The sequence below is a fragment of the Drosophila navojoa genome, chromosome 2 (genome assembly GCF_054131105.1).
Source record: "Drosophila navojoa isolate 15081-1374.11 chromosome 2, UAZ_NAV_1.0, whole genome shotgun sequence".
Lineage (NCBI taxonomy): Eukaryota > Metazoa > Arthropoda > Insecta > Diptera > Drosophilidae > Drosophila > Drosophila navojoa.
In genome coordinates this window covers 24274302-24288439 of record NC_142890.1, presented here as the reverse complement: position 1 = coordinate 24288439, position 14138 = coordinate 24274302, and the positions used below count along the sequence as shown (strand labels likewise).

General features: G+C 41.2%; 3 protein-coding genes across 3 annotated transcripts; 2 read left to right on the top strand and 1 right to left on the bottom strand.

Moving 5' to 3' along the window:
• Positions 1–592: 592 nt before the first annotated feature.
• repo (homeobox domain-containing protein reversed polarity) lies at positions 593–3539 on the top strand. Its single transcript, XM_018112937.3, has 2 exons — positions 593–1945; positions 2450–3539. The coding sequence occupies exons 1-2, from the start codon at positions 942–944 to the stop codon at positions 3342–3344; spliced, it is 1899 nt and encodes a 632-aa protein (XP_017968426.1). The 5' UTR covers positions 593–941; the 3' UTR covers positions 3345–3539.
• A 376-nt stretch (positions 3540–3915) lies between these two features.
• On the bottom strand, positions 3916–6711 carry LOC108659822 (ribosomal protein S6 kinase-like 1). Its single transcript, XM_018112935.3, has 3 exons — positions 6352–6711; positions 4646–6295; positions 3916–4585 (listed from the first exon to the last, which is right to left on the bottom strand). The coding sequence occupies exons 1-3, from the start codon at positions 6445–6447 to the stop codon at positions 4367–4369; spliced, it is 1965 nt and encodes a 654-aa protein (XP_017968424.1). The 5' UTR covers positions 6448–6711; the 3' UTR covers positions 3916–4366.
• Positions 6712–7245: 534 nt separating this feature from the next.
• 14-3-3epsilon (tyrosine 3-monooxygenase/tryptophan 5-monooxygenase activation protein epsilon) lies at positions 7246–13057 on the top strand. Its single transcript, XM_018112118.3, has 5 exons — positions 7246–7397; positions 7587–7862; positions 11569–12038; positions 12116–12296; positions 12393–13057. Exons 2-5 carry the CDS (start codon positions 7799–7801, stop codon positions 12458–12460), a joined length of 783 nt encoding a protein of 260 aa, XP_017967607.1. The 5' UTR covers positions 7246–7397; positions 7587–7798; the 3' UTR covers positions 12461–13057.
• The last annotated feature ends 1081 nt before the right edge of the window (positions 13058–14138 follow it).

Here is a 14138-nt window from a genome sequence, read left to right as displayed (position 1 = left end):
AAGTACATATACATTGTATTCGTTGACTTTAGACAATTTGTATTGAGAATCTTTATTTATCTCATTTATCATACTTTATATTTTATATAATCTATTAATCATTATTAAACGATGACATGATTATTAAGAAGAATGTTATAATTCAAAAACTATTATATTACTTGAATCTAGAAGAGAATGCTTAAAAGCTTTTAAGCGAATAAGCCCTGATACTAATTTTCCCAGGATATTTTGATGCTGGCTCCTTTCGGTTTCGGAAAACTATGCGTATAATACTCACTGGCAAGCGTCCCGAACTGGCAGCGAGCAGATTCTCAGGGCAAAACAAAAACCACACCCCACGGTTGCAAAGGCAAACCCAGAGCCAAAGGCAAAGGCAAAGGCAGAGGCAAAAGCAAAAAGTCACACGCGCCAGCATAAAACACAAACACAAGCAACACAGCCGGTATATCGGTGAATGCTCTCGCTCTGTCTCTCTCTCTGGCTCTTCCCATGCACTGCTGTGGTGGCGGCCATTGCTGGTCGCTGATTGGTCGAAACTTTCTACGCTGCGTCGCTGCCAGCAAATTGGTATAAAAGGGCAATCATCGCGACTTGTGTGCTCAATTAAGGCCACAGGCACAGAGTCGAGCGGTTCGTAGTGCACGGAGCGGAATCATTGCAGCGAGTGAGTGAGTGTCGCTGCAGCATCATTCAACAGGAGTGGCGCATAAGTGAAGGCAAATGCTTTTGCGCGTGCGCCAAAAACTAAATGCAATTAATTCATTTACTACAATTAGTGATCAGTGACAATTGATTTTGATTTTGATTTTACTTTGTGCGCACTTTGATTACCGACTAAATGGATTAACTCTTGAGCAACCTATCAAATATAACTTCAAAAAGCGTTAAATTGTGCGGGTGTGTGTGTGTTTATGTATTTCTAACTGCGTCCTTTTAAAATGGAGCACGCCACCTTCGATGATCAAATCTTTGGTGACTTTAGCGGCGGCCCACTAAGTCCACTGGGCGCCAGTAAACCATTGCTTCCGACATCCACGGCAACGGTTACTCACAGCAGCCTGCATCCCGTGATGCTGGGCAGTGTCGTTCATGAGTTGTGCAGTCAGCAACAGCAGCGACTGCCCGATTGCAACACTATATTGCCGAATGGTGGTGCCGGCGGCGGTGGCTCCGGATCGCCTAACTATGTGCAGAAAATGGACTTTGGCAATAAGCTGGGCTGCTTCTCGCCCAGCCAGAAATACGAGTACATGACAACGCCCCAGAAGCTTGTGGAACAGCAACAGCAATCCCAGCAACATCATCAGCATTATGCCGTAACGCCGCCGCCTCCACTCTCGCATCCCCACAATCACAATGGCATGTTGCACCACAAGCCAAACCAGCAACAGCAACAGCAACAACAACAGCAACAGCAGCAGCAACTGGTGGGCATTATGAGCGACTATCATGCACTGAATGGCAAGTTAGACTACTCCCCGAAGGACCCGTACGAGCCTCAGCCGCAGCATGTTCAGCTGCAACACCAGCAGCATCTATACGGCGGCAGTCCGCATCATAATCATGCGCATGGCCACGGCCACAGCCATGAGGATGCCAGCAATGGCAACGGTAACGGATTGCTGGAAGCAACACCGCTGCTGCTCAGCAACACGGCAAATGGCAAGCATAAGAAACCAGAGGATATGTGCGTCCAACTGGAGAATGGGTCGTCCACGCCGAATGGCATCAGCAATGGAAATCCCACCAGCAACGGCAGCAGTGCCAGCAGCAACAATAACAACAGCAATAATAATAGTAGCAACAGTTCCGTCGGTCCTGCCACGAGTGGAGCAGGAGCGACGGGCACAGCTGCTGGTGGCGTTGTCGCTGTTCCAGCCGCCAAAAAAGACAACAACAAGAAGAAGGGCGATCCCAACGGCATAAAAAAAAAGAAAACGAGGTAAGTGCTGAATTGACAAAACTATTTCCAATTAACTTAACGACGGGAAATCAATGAAATTATTTCACAATTTATATATCGCACAACGGGGTGTATACTTAATGTGCGCGATGGCAGATCTAACCCTCAACGAATAAGTAGGGACTCAATGGCAGGGGGCACACTGAAATGTAACTTTACTGCTTAAACAATAACTAATAACTAAGTTTATGATGTGAACACTTGCGACATGACTACTCCGATTTGAATGAACTTTATTCTAATATATCTATTATCGAGTGATTGGTGTAACATTAATAAGTAATCGAATCCTATTAGATACAAATACAAATACAGATACAGATACAGATACAGATACAGATACAGATACAGATACAGATACAGATACAGATACAGATACAGATACAGATACAGATACAGATACAGATACAGATACAGATACAGATACAGATACAGATACAGATACAGCACTTAATTATAATCGGTTTTCTTTTTCGTTTACAGAACCACATTTACGGCTTATCAACTTGAAGAACTGGAGCGTGCCTTTGAGCGTGCTCCGTATCCGGATGTGTTTGCTCGCGAGGAGCTGGCCATCAAATTGAATTTGAGCGAGTCCCGAGTGCAGGTATGGTTTCAGAACCGACGGGCCAAATGGCGCAAGCATGAGCCGCCACGGAAGACTGGTTACATCAAGACGAACACACCGCCGACGGCTGCGCTGAATAGCTCATTGGCTCCGCCTTTCGCCAGTTTCCCGCAGACGACAACAGTCACGCCGCCGGGCAGCATGGACAGCTGGACGAGCTATCAGACACCCTACGAGCTGAGCCCACAATTTAGCCTGCTCTCCCCGGCGGCGAGTCCCTATGGAACCTATTCCGGCCAGTACGGCACCTATGTCCACGAGAGCCAGCTCTTTCCCATGCGGCACTTTGACTACGGCAGCCCGCCGCGCATCGAGATGAACGGCACCGGCGGGGGCGGGACAGCAAGCGGCAATCCTGAGGCTGGAGATGGCTACCAGGCGACAGATCTGCAACAGCAGCAACAACAACAGCAGCACCTTGACGGCAGCACCAGCACCCAGCTGATTACAGTGCACCAGCAGTTGAATGGAAAGTATCTCAGTGCCGAGGAGGCTAAATATGTCCAGGTGCAGTGCCAGCCGCCCACGGGACTGGAGGAGAACACACCTACCTGCCACATGGATGGGCATCACTATGTGGCCACGGGGACAGCTGCATCCGGCAGTGATGACAATGACAGTGCTTTGCATACTGTGATCAAGAGCGAGGAGGCGGGCGTCAGTGTTCAGCAGCAACAGCAGCAACAGCAACAGCAGCAGCAACAACAGCAACAGGCGCAAAGTTATGTCCTGCCGCCTTTTTTGAACTAAGAGAAATGCTCACACATCGACGTCAGCAGCGACGCTTCGTCCCTGCCTCTGCCACTGTCTCTGTACTCGCATCAGCACGCTTCAAACGGCCATTTTGATTTCATTCAATTTCAATCAAATCCACGCTGCCCAAAATCTGTTGCATGAGTGTGTGTGTGCGTGTGCGTATGTGTGTGTGCAGCATTTCCAAAAGTCTTCAAGCTATAGAAAATACCATAAATATATCGAAAATATGGCAACAATTAGCAGAATTGCTGCCATGGGTTCCTTGTAATTTTAAGCATAGTTAAGTTGACCGACTACAACAACAACAACGACAAAATCAACAAGTCTTGCCAAAACTTAATGCTTTTTATTAGCCTTACTATCAAAATTAAAAACAAAAATACATTGTTGGCCTTTCCCAATCGCCAACATGTACGGAATGCATTCCAAATGTGCCTTATTAGCAGTAACCAGATGGATGAGACAAAGCCTCTCGCTTTCTCCCCAGTCCGGTTCGTAATTATTGCCCCTAGTTATATGTATAAATTTAGTATATCAAAAACTGTTGTGTAGATAGACAATAAAGTGTTTGTATGTTTGTATAATTGGCTTATAGTATATAAACAAAACCAAAAAATGTTTTAATACATTTGGTATATGAATCTTAGTAATCTAATTTCGAGTTTCAGTTGCTTCAAGTTTTCATTAGTCTAAGATCTAGTTTGCTTCTTAATATGAAATACTCTAGCAATTTGCAATGTATATATACATAAAGAAAATAATACATTTACATTAAATAATAAAGTAACATATTTTGTACCGCACAGAATTCATGTCAAACAAAACTATGAGCAGAAAACAAAAAACAAACAAAACATCAAAAAACAAATGTGATTAGATCGAAATTTTCTCTTACTTTCAAACAAATTTTGGCTGTTTATCAAGATTCTTCAAGTTCCTCAAATCGCCCTACTATTTAAAAGATAAGGCGAATTTGGAAATTCGATACATTTGGTGCCTCTTCGTCATACGATTAACTAAGACGAACCGTTGCCTTGGTCCAAAACTGTCTGCCAATCGACTCCTTCAAAAAATGGATGTGCCTGTACCTGTTCATAGTCCAAACGCTGCTCTGGTGACAATTGAATTAGTTGCTCTAGCAAATTTCGTGCATTATCCGATATGTCCTCAACATCTGGCGGATATTGTACACATCCATAGAGCTCCAGATGGCCGGGATGCATTGCCTTGTACGACTGCATTAACCAATCAATTAGTAGAATTGAAGCAAAGGTAAAAAGATTTGAGTAACTTACCACGCCCAATAGAAGCTGGTAGAGAACGATTCCATAGCTCCACCAATCTGAGCGAAGGGTAAGCGGTCGTTCTGGGGCCACGAAATGATTGTTTAAAGCTTGGAAACTCAGTGCCTTATGCACGTAGTTGTCATCGGAGGTTAGACCCTCGTTCTGGTAGAAGTATGTGAGCATCAATTGGCCAGACTTTCCCAGCAAAATGTTTTCCATATGTAGGTCTCGCAATATAACACCCTTGCCATGCAGACTGTGTATAGCCACCGCCAGCTCGCAAGCCCATTGACGCAAGCAGACCTCAGGCAAACGCCTCGCCGTCGTCTGCTGTCGTCTTGGAGTCAGCACTCCCGCATGCAAGTTGCTCAAAGTATGCGAGACTGATTTAAGCAACTGCTGCGAACTGCGAACGAGTTCGGTAACATCACTAGCGACTGTCAATGGCTGTTCCGCAGGGAATAAGTTGGCGTAGTCAGCACTTTTGCTAGCCGTAGGGGTGTAGCTTTGGATATAGTCGTAAAGGCGTCCACCCTCGGCCTGTTTGAGCAACAGGAAAATCTTCTGGTCTGATTGGAAGTATGCCAGCAGTTGGCACATGTAGGGCACACGCTGTGGCAGAAAAATGCTTTGGGTGGGCGAATTGCTTGCTGGCTTCTCGATGCCCTTCATTATACACGTTGGCCGCGACTGTGGCTCTGTGATGCACTGCACCTGCATGACGCGATCTCCCAACACTTTCAGCACCTTATACTTAGCCAATTGATTCCAGGCACATTCTAATTGAGTTACACTGTCGACTTCATCCAGAGAGAGTTGGAATTGGAGCTTCCTGTTGCCATTACGACCGACATCGGAGCGCAAGAAATTTGCACAAATATCGTCGGCACGCGCCAGATATTTGGCAATCTTGGCCTTGGCAATAAATTTACGATCCTCGTTACTATCACATTTAGAACCCACAAGCAAAAGCTCCACTCCGCGCTTGTAATGCTTATGGGCATCTTCATACTCCAAATTGACCTCCGACTGTACAGCATGACTGAATTCCAAGGCCGCCTCATAAATGTAATCGCTGTCCTCGCTCTCTACCGAAGCCATAGGCGTCAACAGGCGTGTGTAGTCACGCTTAGATTGTTGTTCCTGTTTTTCCACCACCTTATCTACACTAAGCTGCTCTTGCTCATGCTCTTGCTGTTCATTTTGCTCGCTATCGCTGCTAGGCTTGTCACAGCGTGGATCCAAGAGCACCATGCCATTAGCGTCGTGTGGATCGTAGGGCAAATCGAGTTTATCGCAAATTTCCGCTATTGCACCGCTGCCAGGTATTTTGAGCGAGCGCTCCACATACAATTTTCGTAAAGGTGATGAATTTGGTGATTGAGCTTCGCTAAAAAACTGTGTGAAACTGTTGCATTTGTATAGCACCGGATGCTGGGCGGCAAAGTCAAGTAGCCTGAGTATATAGTCTTTGCGTAGCTGTATCACATCCTCATCGAAACGTTTAAAATAGCTGCTGTCTGTTGGTTCGGGTACTTTACCCGGCAGCTTCATACTTTTGTGCCGGCGACTAAGTTCCCTATGCAGTCGTTTGACTTCATGAAATCGTTTCCAAACCACAAGGCACGTTAGTGCCTGAGGCACCGATCGGGGGAAGACCTAGCAATGAAGTGTTCCAATAAGGTTTATAGTTCGTACAAATCCGAGATACTTACAATCGATGTAATCTTGTAAATAGTATAGCCTCCCTTGTGCTGTTGTGTATCAGTTACTGTGAAACTGTGTATCCATCCTCCCAGATTTAGGGTCATCGTAGCACAAGAAGATACAATATCCTTGTATTAATGAGTTTGATTTTATTTGGTAATGGAGCCAAACTGTGGTTGCACAAACTGCTGTCTCTGCTGTTAACTGATTTTCGTAAATGTATATTCAAGTATGCATTGTACGTAAGGCATATATTTCCTTTAGTAATTTCATTGTATTATGACTAACTCTCTAACTTCGGCATCCTCTTAAAATTTTTACCATTATTTTTGTGTTGTCGTTTAACTGAACAGATGGGAAGGAGTTATAACAGACAATTTACAGTAACAGTATCTGAGCATTAAAATTTTCGTAAATGTTAATAACAGTGGATATTTAAAAAATCACCAAATCGCTCGGTCAACTAAAAAGTAATCAAAGCATATATATTTTTTCTATTATTACATTAAATTAAACGTCAAACAATTTATTAAATAAAAAGATACAGAATAATTGATACAGAGAATTGACTGGAGAAGGAGGCGCAGACTAGACTATCTAGTCTATCGAAAAATATGTATGTTTACCTAAACAACATGGAAAACTAGTGTTCAAATCTTATAATATAAAAATGTTAAGAAATTATATTTACTTTTCTGTCTTATACTTTTATTTATACTATGCTTTTATTTGGAAAATACAAAGAGTAAATACCATCGATAGTAATCGCTAGTGTACTAGCAGACATTCAAATATATACCGACCAGTACGGTTTATTATCATAATAAGCGTCTTGCACAAAAGCCAGCTAAGATGTATAATTATTTGAAATATTAAAACTCTTCTAACACATATGATTATAAAATTTTGTCGTTACACACTTTACTTATTTATCGTGCGATTTTGTCTCTTATCGATACTTTAAATATGCGTGCATCGCTACTCAAGAGCCATCTTTTTTTGCCGCGCCTCTGCCTCTCATTCTCAGAGACATTTTTGAGCGACCGACGACAAAGTAAGCGTTTAAAATCAATCAAATAATACAAATTAATATCGTCTTGTGACAGTGTGTGGAAAGACAGTTAAAATTATAAATAGTTTTAAAACTGAAAAAAAAAATAAAAGAAATAAATTTAAGACGCACGCTCGCTCTCAGTGTATAAATTATTCATTTACCCCCAAACGTTCTTTACTGTACTCGCAGATTCGTGTAGCGTCCACGACGACATTGAAAACGGAACGGCAGCCGAACCGAGCGTGCGAGTGAGCTAAGCAGAGCGCTTGTCAACTCAAAAAGCAGTAGAGAAAAAGAAGGCGACGAAGACAGCAGCAGAGCATAATCGACGCCGCACGTACCGGGAGCATTTAAAATAATTTTTTCTGTGGATTAATTTTACTAAAAAGGATTTAAACACAATGACTGAACGTGAAAATAACGTCTACAAGGCAAAATTGGCCGAACAGGCCGAGCGCTACGATGGTAAGTACGAAAAACGGGGCGAAAAAATTTTTTTGTCAGCGGAGCGCCAAGTTTTGGGGAGGGGTCCAGCGACATTGTCGTCGCGTGGCCTGCGCTACGTCAAAAATTGTGGAAAATATCAAAATTTTCTACAGCGGGTGACAAGAAAAGTAGCAATTATTAATTTTGCAGACATGTGTATGTGTAGGTGCGCCCCTCTGCCTTACCAATGGCTTTTGTCAGAAGTAGAAGCAGAAGCAGCAGCAGCGTCGAATCGGCGTCGCCGCCGCATCCGATGAGTAGTGTTTCTGCGAAAAGACCGAATACCGAATGAAAAAGAAGATGACGAGGAGGCGAGGCAGCGCTGTTGAAAAGAAAGACTGTAAAAGAAACATGTAAAACAAACCTGATTTTTACCGGCAAAAATTCGCGTGGTTTTCGTTTTTGCGTTGGCCTTTGCAAAAAGGCAACTTTGTTGCGTATTATTTTATATGTATATACATATGTATGTATTTAGTAGCTACTTAACTAAGAAAATATATAGGATGGGGGGGATTTTTCAAGTTGAAATTTTGTGTATTTAGTGTTCGCTGATAGGCGCGCAAGGGCTGCGCAACGGGGCATTACAACGTTGCTAAGGGCTGTTTTGTAGTTGCTTTTTATGTTGCCAAGTCCAACTTAAAGTAAAGTAGAAAAAATTAAGTTACAACCATAAAGGAGCATAATTAATTCCATATTTAAATACGTGAACAATTTGCTTTTGCCTGTATTTGAAATAAGTGAGAGACGAAAACTTCGTTGTTCTCTTGTTCCTTTCGCTCTGTTTCGTCGGCACTTAAAATGTGCTTTTGTTGCGCAGCAGCAAGGCGGCGACGTCGTCATCATGCCGTACTGCGAAAAATCGATGAATGAATCGATTGTGTGACTGGGGCCTCACAAATCGTCGTTAGAGTAACGATCGCCGACCGCTGCCAGACATTGCGAATATTTTTTTTTTCTGTTGGTTATTATGCAAATTAGTGATTGTCCCTTTTACTGAAACTATTCGAAAAGAACTTTCTCGCATTAATTAAGGGCAGGAACTTGGCAACTCTACTTGATAGTGCAGAAAAGAAAAAAAATTTGCACTAGCATTACTCATGCTTCTGTGCGCATGTGTGTGTACATATGTATGTATGTGTGTGTGTTTGTGTGCCTCAGGAAGGCATACGCACGCACGCTCACCGCTACTATCTTAACTACTCACACCATCCCGGTCGAAAATTGTGTTGTTGCTGGTAGCTTATTTAATTAAAAATACTTCAATTAATTAAAATGCTACGGCTGTTCAAAATGCAAAACGCTAGGCAGCTGCGATGGTTTTGGGGAATTGACTAAAAAGCGCGCGCGCTCAACGACGTTGCTCAAATGTGTTTCCGTGTGCGTTAAAACGAGATAACTAGTGTTGCTGACACAGACACTGATGCCTCTTCTGCCCCAATACAGTAGTAGTCAGAAGTTTGCTAATGTGTTTCTTGTATTCGGTCAGAGGCATTAACTGTAGTAATTATAACTAACAATTCTACTAGCAATTGACAGGAATACTGCGAACACCTAACAAAGTCTGATTTTTTTTATCCCCTTCCCTCTCATTGTTGCTTCGGCGTTCCAAAGAAGTCAATCAACTATTAGCAGCCACTGCGGTCACGCACACAGACATACTCCTCGCACATACACATGTGAACATTAAAGTCTGTATCACATGTTTGTCTTCTTATTTTTGCCTGCGTGAGCTCCAAACTGTCCTCGTCTGTGTATTAGTGCGAGCACTTGGCGTTGGCCTTGTCGCACTTACGACAGCTTTGGTCATGCTGGAGACTAACACAAATGCATTCCAGGCAGCCGGCAACGTCTGGCTTGCTTCTCCTCTGGACCCGCTTCTTCCCCTACGTCGCCCCCACACAACGCCACCTTTTGCCGCTTTCCCCACTCCCCTCTATATACATTAACGTCAGCAGCGGTAGTTAGCCTTTAAGTGTGCTTTCAGGTGCGGACTGCTGCTGCTGCTCCCGTTTATTCTAGCTACGTCTTTTCGAGGTCGCTGCTGTGCATTTTTTTGTTGACGTTCAGGTTAATGTCGTCAATAGAAAACAGAAAAACAGAAGGCAGAGAGAAGAGTTTACAAAATGTTAGATTGACTGCTATATTTGTTCTTGTTTTGAGTTTATATTATTTATTTATCTTTTTGCTTGTGTATTTATACTTTTCTAACGGCATCATATACTCAGGCTAATAACCTGATAGGCACGCAGATGATTAAAGAAGAAATCGCAAATATGTGACTACATATTGTACAAATAATCGGATCTATGTATGTTTAAGCATATTTTATGTGTTAAGGCTCATTAATAACCACCGGAACCAGGGGTGTATCGCTCGCCTTCGATATCCTTTTGTAATGTCCCTTTGTTAATGGCGTCACAAATGTTGCCAAAGTTTTAAACAGAATATTAATGTGACGTATATGGGTGGGTGTCTTGTACATATGTAAATGTATGGGTGTACGATGAGGTGGGCTGGCGGTTTGTTGAATTTGGCTTTTTGACGTATTTTTTCTTTTTTTGCCTTTGCGTAGTCATGTCGTGGGAATTTCGATTTAACTATATGGTATTATATTATCTGGGCTTGTTTATTTTTTCGAAATCTAAATTTAAAAAATTTGAATATTTTTGGTAGGCCCACAGTGCTTGTGGATGCTGTGAAAGTAAGCGCATAGTGTTGTAAAATGCATTCCAATTAATGCATTACAATTGTGTGCCATTGCCAAACAACAATTTGAAGTTCACCGAAAACCAGCAACAAGATGCTACTAAATTGAGCACAGTGAATCACACAGGCAACTTTATTTTCGAATTTTCACAGCTACGTGCTGCAGCAGTATATAAAAGTAATACGAAAAACAAAGCTCCCGCTGTTTGAACGTAAATAATCATGAGGGGTATGATGGGGGCGGCGTTCATGCTTAAATACCTACATAGTCATATACATATATATGTTAGCAGCTTGCAAGTAAAGAGAGAGAGAGAGAGAGAGACAGAAGAAGAGAGCAGTGCAGGCAATGTCAAAATGCCACAATTACTCTATTTAGCACTGATTTGTTTCAATGTGTGTTACAAATATATATATGTATAATTAATATGTGTGTGTCAGTTGAAATGTTATCAATACGCACACAAAAGTAACGACCGACTCAAAAGCTGCAGCTGTATTTCGAAAGAATTCAGTCACTGCATATGCATGTGATTCATGACGCGGTTTTAAGCCGATGACGCCTTTCGCATTGTTGCTTAGCCTAGACAAATGTGCAACAATGTGGGTGACGAAGTGTTATTTTCCTGATTTTCCTTATCATGACAACTCTCCATGACAAAATTGGCCTGAAACTAGCAAATAGTAGTCACAGGAAACAGCTATGTATATATCATCTACCTGAGTGTGTGATAGGTTATGTCATTAAAGATTGGAAGTGTGTCTACGCATAGATAGCGAATGTGCAAATGTGAATGTGAGTGTGGATAGCCGATAATATGGAAAAGCAAACACCTACAGTGGATACTAAGTGGAGGTAACTAATGATAGAATATTTATTTTCAGCATATCGCACACTCCGGCATAAATTATATAAATTTGCATAATAGGCGCCAAAGAAAAGTTTATTATATTTTGTTTATTTGTTGTGCACTTACAGAAATGGTGGAGGCCATGAAGAAGGTCGCTTCCATGGACGTTGAGCTGACCGTTGAGGAGCGTAATTTGCTATCGGTTGCCTACAAGAATGTAATCGGAGCACGTCGCGCTTCATGGCGCATCATTACCTCCATTGAACAGAAAGAGGAGAACAAGGGCGCTGAAGAGAAATTGGAAATGATTAAGACCTATCGTGGTCAGGTGGAAAAGGAGCTGCGCGACATTTGCTCGGATATATTAAATGTGCTCGAGAAACATCTCATTCCATGCGCCACGTCCGGCGAAAGTAAAGTATTCTACTATAAGATGAAGGGAGATTATCATCGTTATTTGGCCGAATTCGCCACCGGTTCGGATCGTAAGGATGCTGCAGAAAACTCACTGATTGCCTATAAGGCTGCAAGTGATATTGCCATGAACGATCTGCCACCAACACATCCCATACGATTGGGTCTGGCTTTGAACTTTTCGGTAAGTTAAATAATGCTGATAATGTTTATTTGAATATCAACTCATTAAATGCGTTTTATCCATTTAATTAATCCTAGGTGTTTTACTATGAAATTCTCAATTCACCGGATCGCGCTTGCCGCTTGGCGAAAGCCGCATTTGATGATGCCATCGCTGAGTTGGATACACTAAGCGAAGAGAGCTACAAAGACTCGACACTGATTATGCAGCTTCTGCGGGATAACCTCACATTATGGACGTCCGATATGCAGGCAGATGGTGTGTAATCGCTCAGAAACGATATTGATAAATTATATTTTGTTCGCTTCCATTTGACTAATGTAAAATAAATCTTTGCTCTTTTCACAAATATAGACTCCACAACAGGCGATGGCGAACCCAAACAGGAAATTCAGGATGTTGAGGATCAGGATGTGTCGTAATTTAAGTAAACCCCCGCCCTTCCATTTAAAACACAAAACAAAACAAAAACATATACCTTCTAAAGTAAATATAATACATATAATATATATGCATGCAACAATAAAAGAACACGCGCAACCGGGTAGTAAACAAGAATAACAACAAGAACAGCATCATCAGCAACTAAAAATCAACAGCAACGATACGCGACAACTACTCCAAGGGCAGCAGCAACCACAGTGAAATTTAACAGCAATACAGAAAGAATACGAACTATAACAGCCATGGCAACATCTACATCAGTAGCAGCAGCATCAGCAGTAGCAGCAAAGCCCACAAAGTACATATAACAAATTCAGCAGAAATTGGCACAAAGTGAGGGTGGTAATGGGCGTGGCTCTTGTTGGGGCTAGATTTAGGTGCAGCCATCGTCGTCTTCGCTGTGGAATGCGAGCCTTTGCCCTGGCTCCCAAAGCTATGCAGCAGCAGCAACAACAACAAGCAACACTACATTTGAAATTTTTTGCATTCGAGAAACAAAAGCATTATATTATATTTAAATAAATATTATATTTAATTCTGAGAAGCGAAAACAAAATAAACTCATTTCAAACTAATTACACACACTCACACACACACACACACAGTAAGCAAAACGTACATTTCATTGAAAGTTGGCATATTAATCATTTTACAATCTTATCAGCATAAAAATGAGAACTACATAAAATTCACAACTTCAATTTTAATTTTAAGCCAGTCATAAAAATAATGAAATGAAATAAATGAAAAGGAAATAACACAAAAATAAAAATACAAAAATTAATAAGCGCAAATTGAATTAAAGCGAAGCAAAGAAAGCGTAAAAATAAAATACCAAAACAATTTGTATGAAGTAAATGCATGAACAAAACAGCAACAATTAATTTTAATTTCATACGAAACGAAAAGCAAATGTGAAGTAAGAACGAAATGAGCAAACAAAAACAAAGTCAAGCTTAAATAAGAATAAACTATGAGGCGAAAAGAAGGAATGTTAGTTAAAGCGAAATTCGCACGAATAAAATTAAAACGAATTCTTAAGCTTAAATTTGTATGTATGTTAGTGTATTGTTCAAAAGACACGGAGACACTGACACAGACACGAAAATCAAACACTCGGAGCAATCAATCACCATTTAAGCAAATAGAAAAGCTTTCATCTCTGTTAATTATTTGATTTCTCTCATTCTCTCACCGCTCTATTGCTCGCAAATAAAAGATTTAGGCGCAGTTTATGTTAGTGTTTTGATAAGTACCAAGAGTTTGTTTGACGTTTTTAAATTCACTTCGACACAAACATTTCAAAAAACAAAAGTATTTGTAGTTGCTAAATAAATGGTACACATATATTTAAATATATATTGTATACATCTTAGTATATATACATTCAGATATATGTACTTGTATATTTTCTATGCCTACCACTTATGTAACTTGTAGAGAATTCGAATTCGAATATTTCCACATGAAAAGATCATCCCAAAATAACTACCTGCGACAAAATGTTTGCATTTAAAAACAATAATAAGAACAAGCCAGTAATTATATAATTTATTTTAGCTGAAAATGAAAAATCAGAAACAAAGTTTTATGTTTTCCCCTATTTGTTGCTGCGTTCCAGGCAAACAATTTGACCAGAACAACAAACTTAATATC

What these genes read in the sequence shown, in the direction of transcription:
- repo (XM_018112937.3), top strand. Translation starts at nt 942, where the DNA reads ATGGAGCACGCCACCTTCGATGATCAAATCTTTGGTGACTTTAGCGGC. An exon ending in ATAAAAAAAAAGAAAACGAG is followed by an intron (nt 1,946 to 2,449) that starts GTAAGTGCTGAA and finishes TTTCGTTTACAG; the next exon opens with AACCACATTTACGGCTTATC.
- LOC108659822 (XM_018112935.3), bottom strand. Translation starts at nt 6,447, where the DNA reads ATGACCCTAAATCTGGGAGGATGGATACACAGTTTCACAGTAACTGAT. An exon ending in TTTACAAGATTACATCGATT is followed by an intron (nt 6,296 to 6,351) that starts GTAAGTATCTCG and finishes CTTCATTGCTAG; the next exon opens with GTCTTCCCCCGATCGGTGCC. An exon ending in ACCAGCTTCTATTGGGCGTG is followed by an intron (nt 4,586 to 4,645) that starts GTAAGTTACTCA and finishes TGGTTAATGCAG; the next exon opens with TCGTACAAGGCAATGCATCC.
- 14-3-3epsilon (XM_018112118.3), top strand. Translation starts at nt 7,799, where the DNA reads ATGACTGAACGTGAAAATAACGTCTACAAGGCAAAATTGGCCGAACAG. An exon ending in GTCTGGCTTTGAACTTTTCG is followed by an intron (nt 12,039 to 12,115) that starts GTAAGTTAAATA and finishes AATTAATCCTAG; the next exon opens with GTGTTTTACTATGAAATTCT. An exon ending in GTCCGATATGCAGGCAGATG is followed by an intron (nt 12,297 to 12,392) that starts GTGTGTAATCGC and finishes TCACAAATATAG; the next exon opens with ACTCCACAACAGGCGATGGC.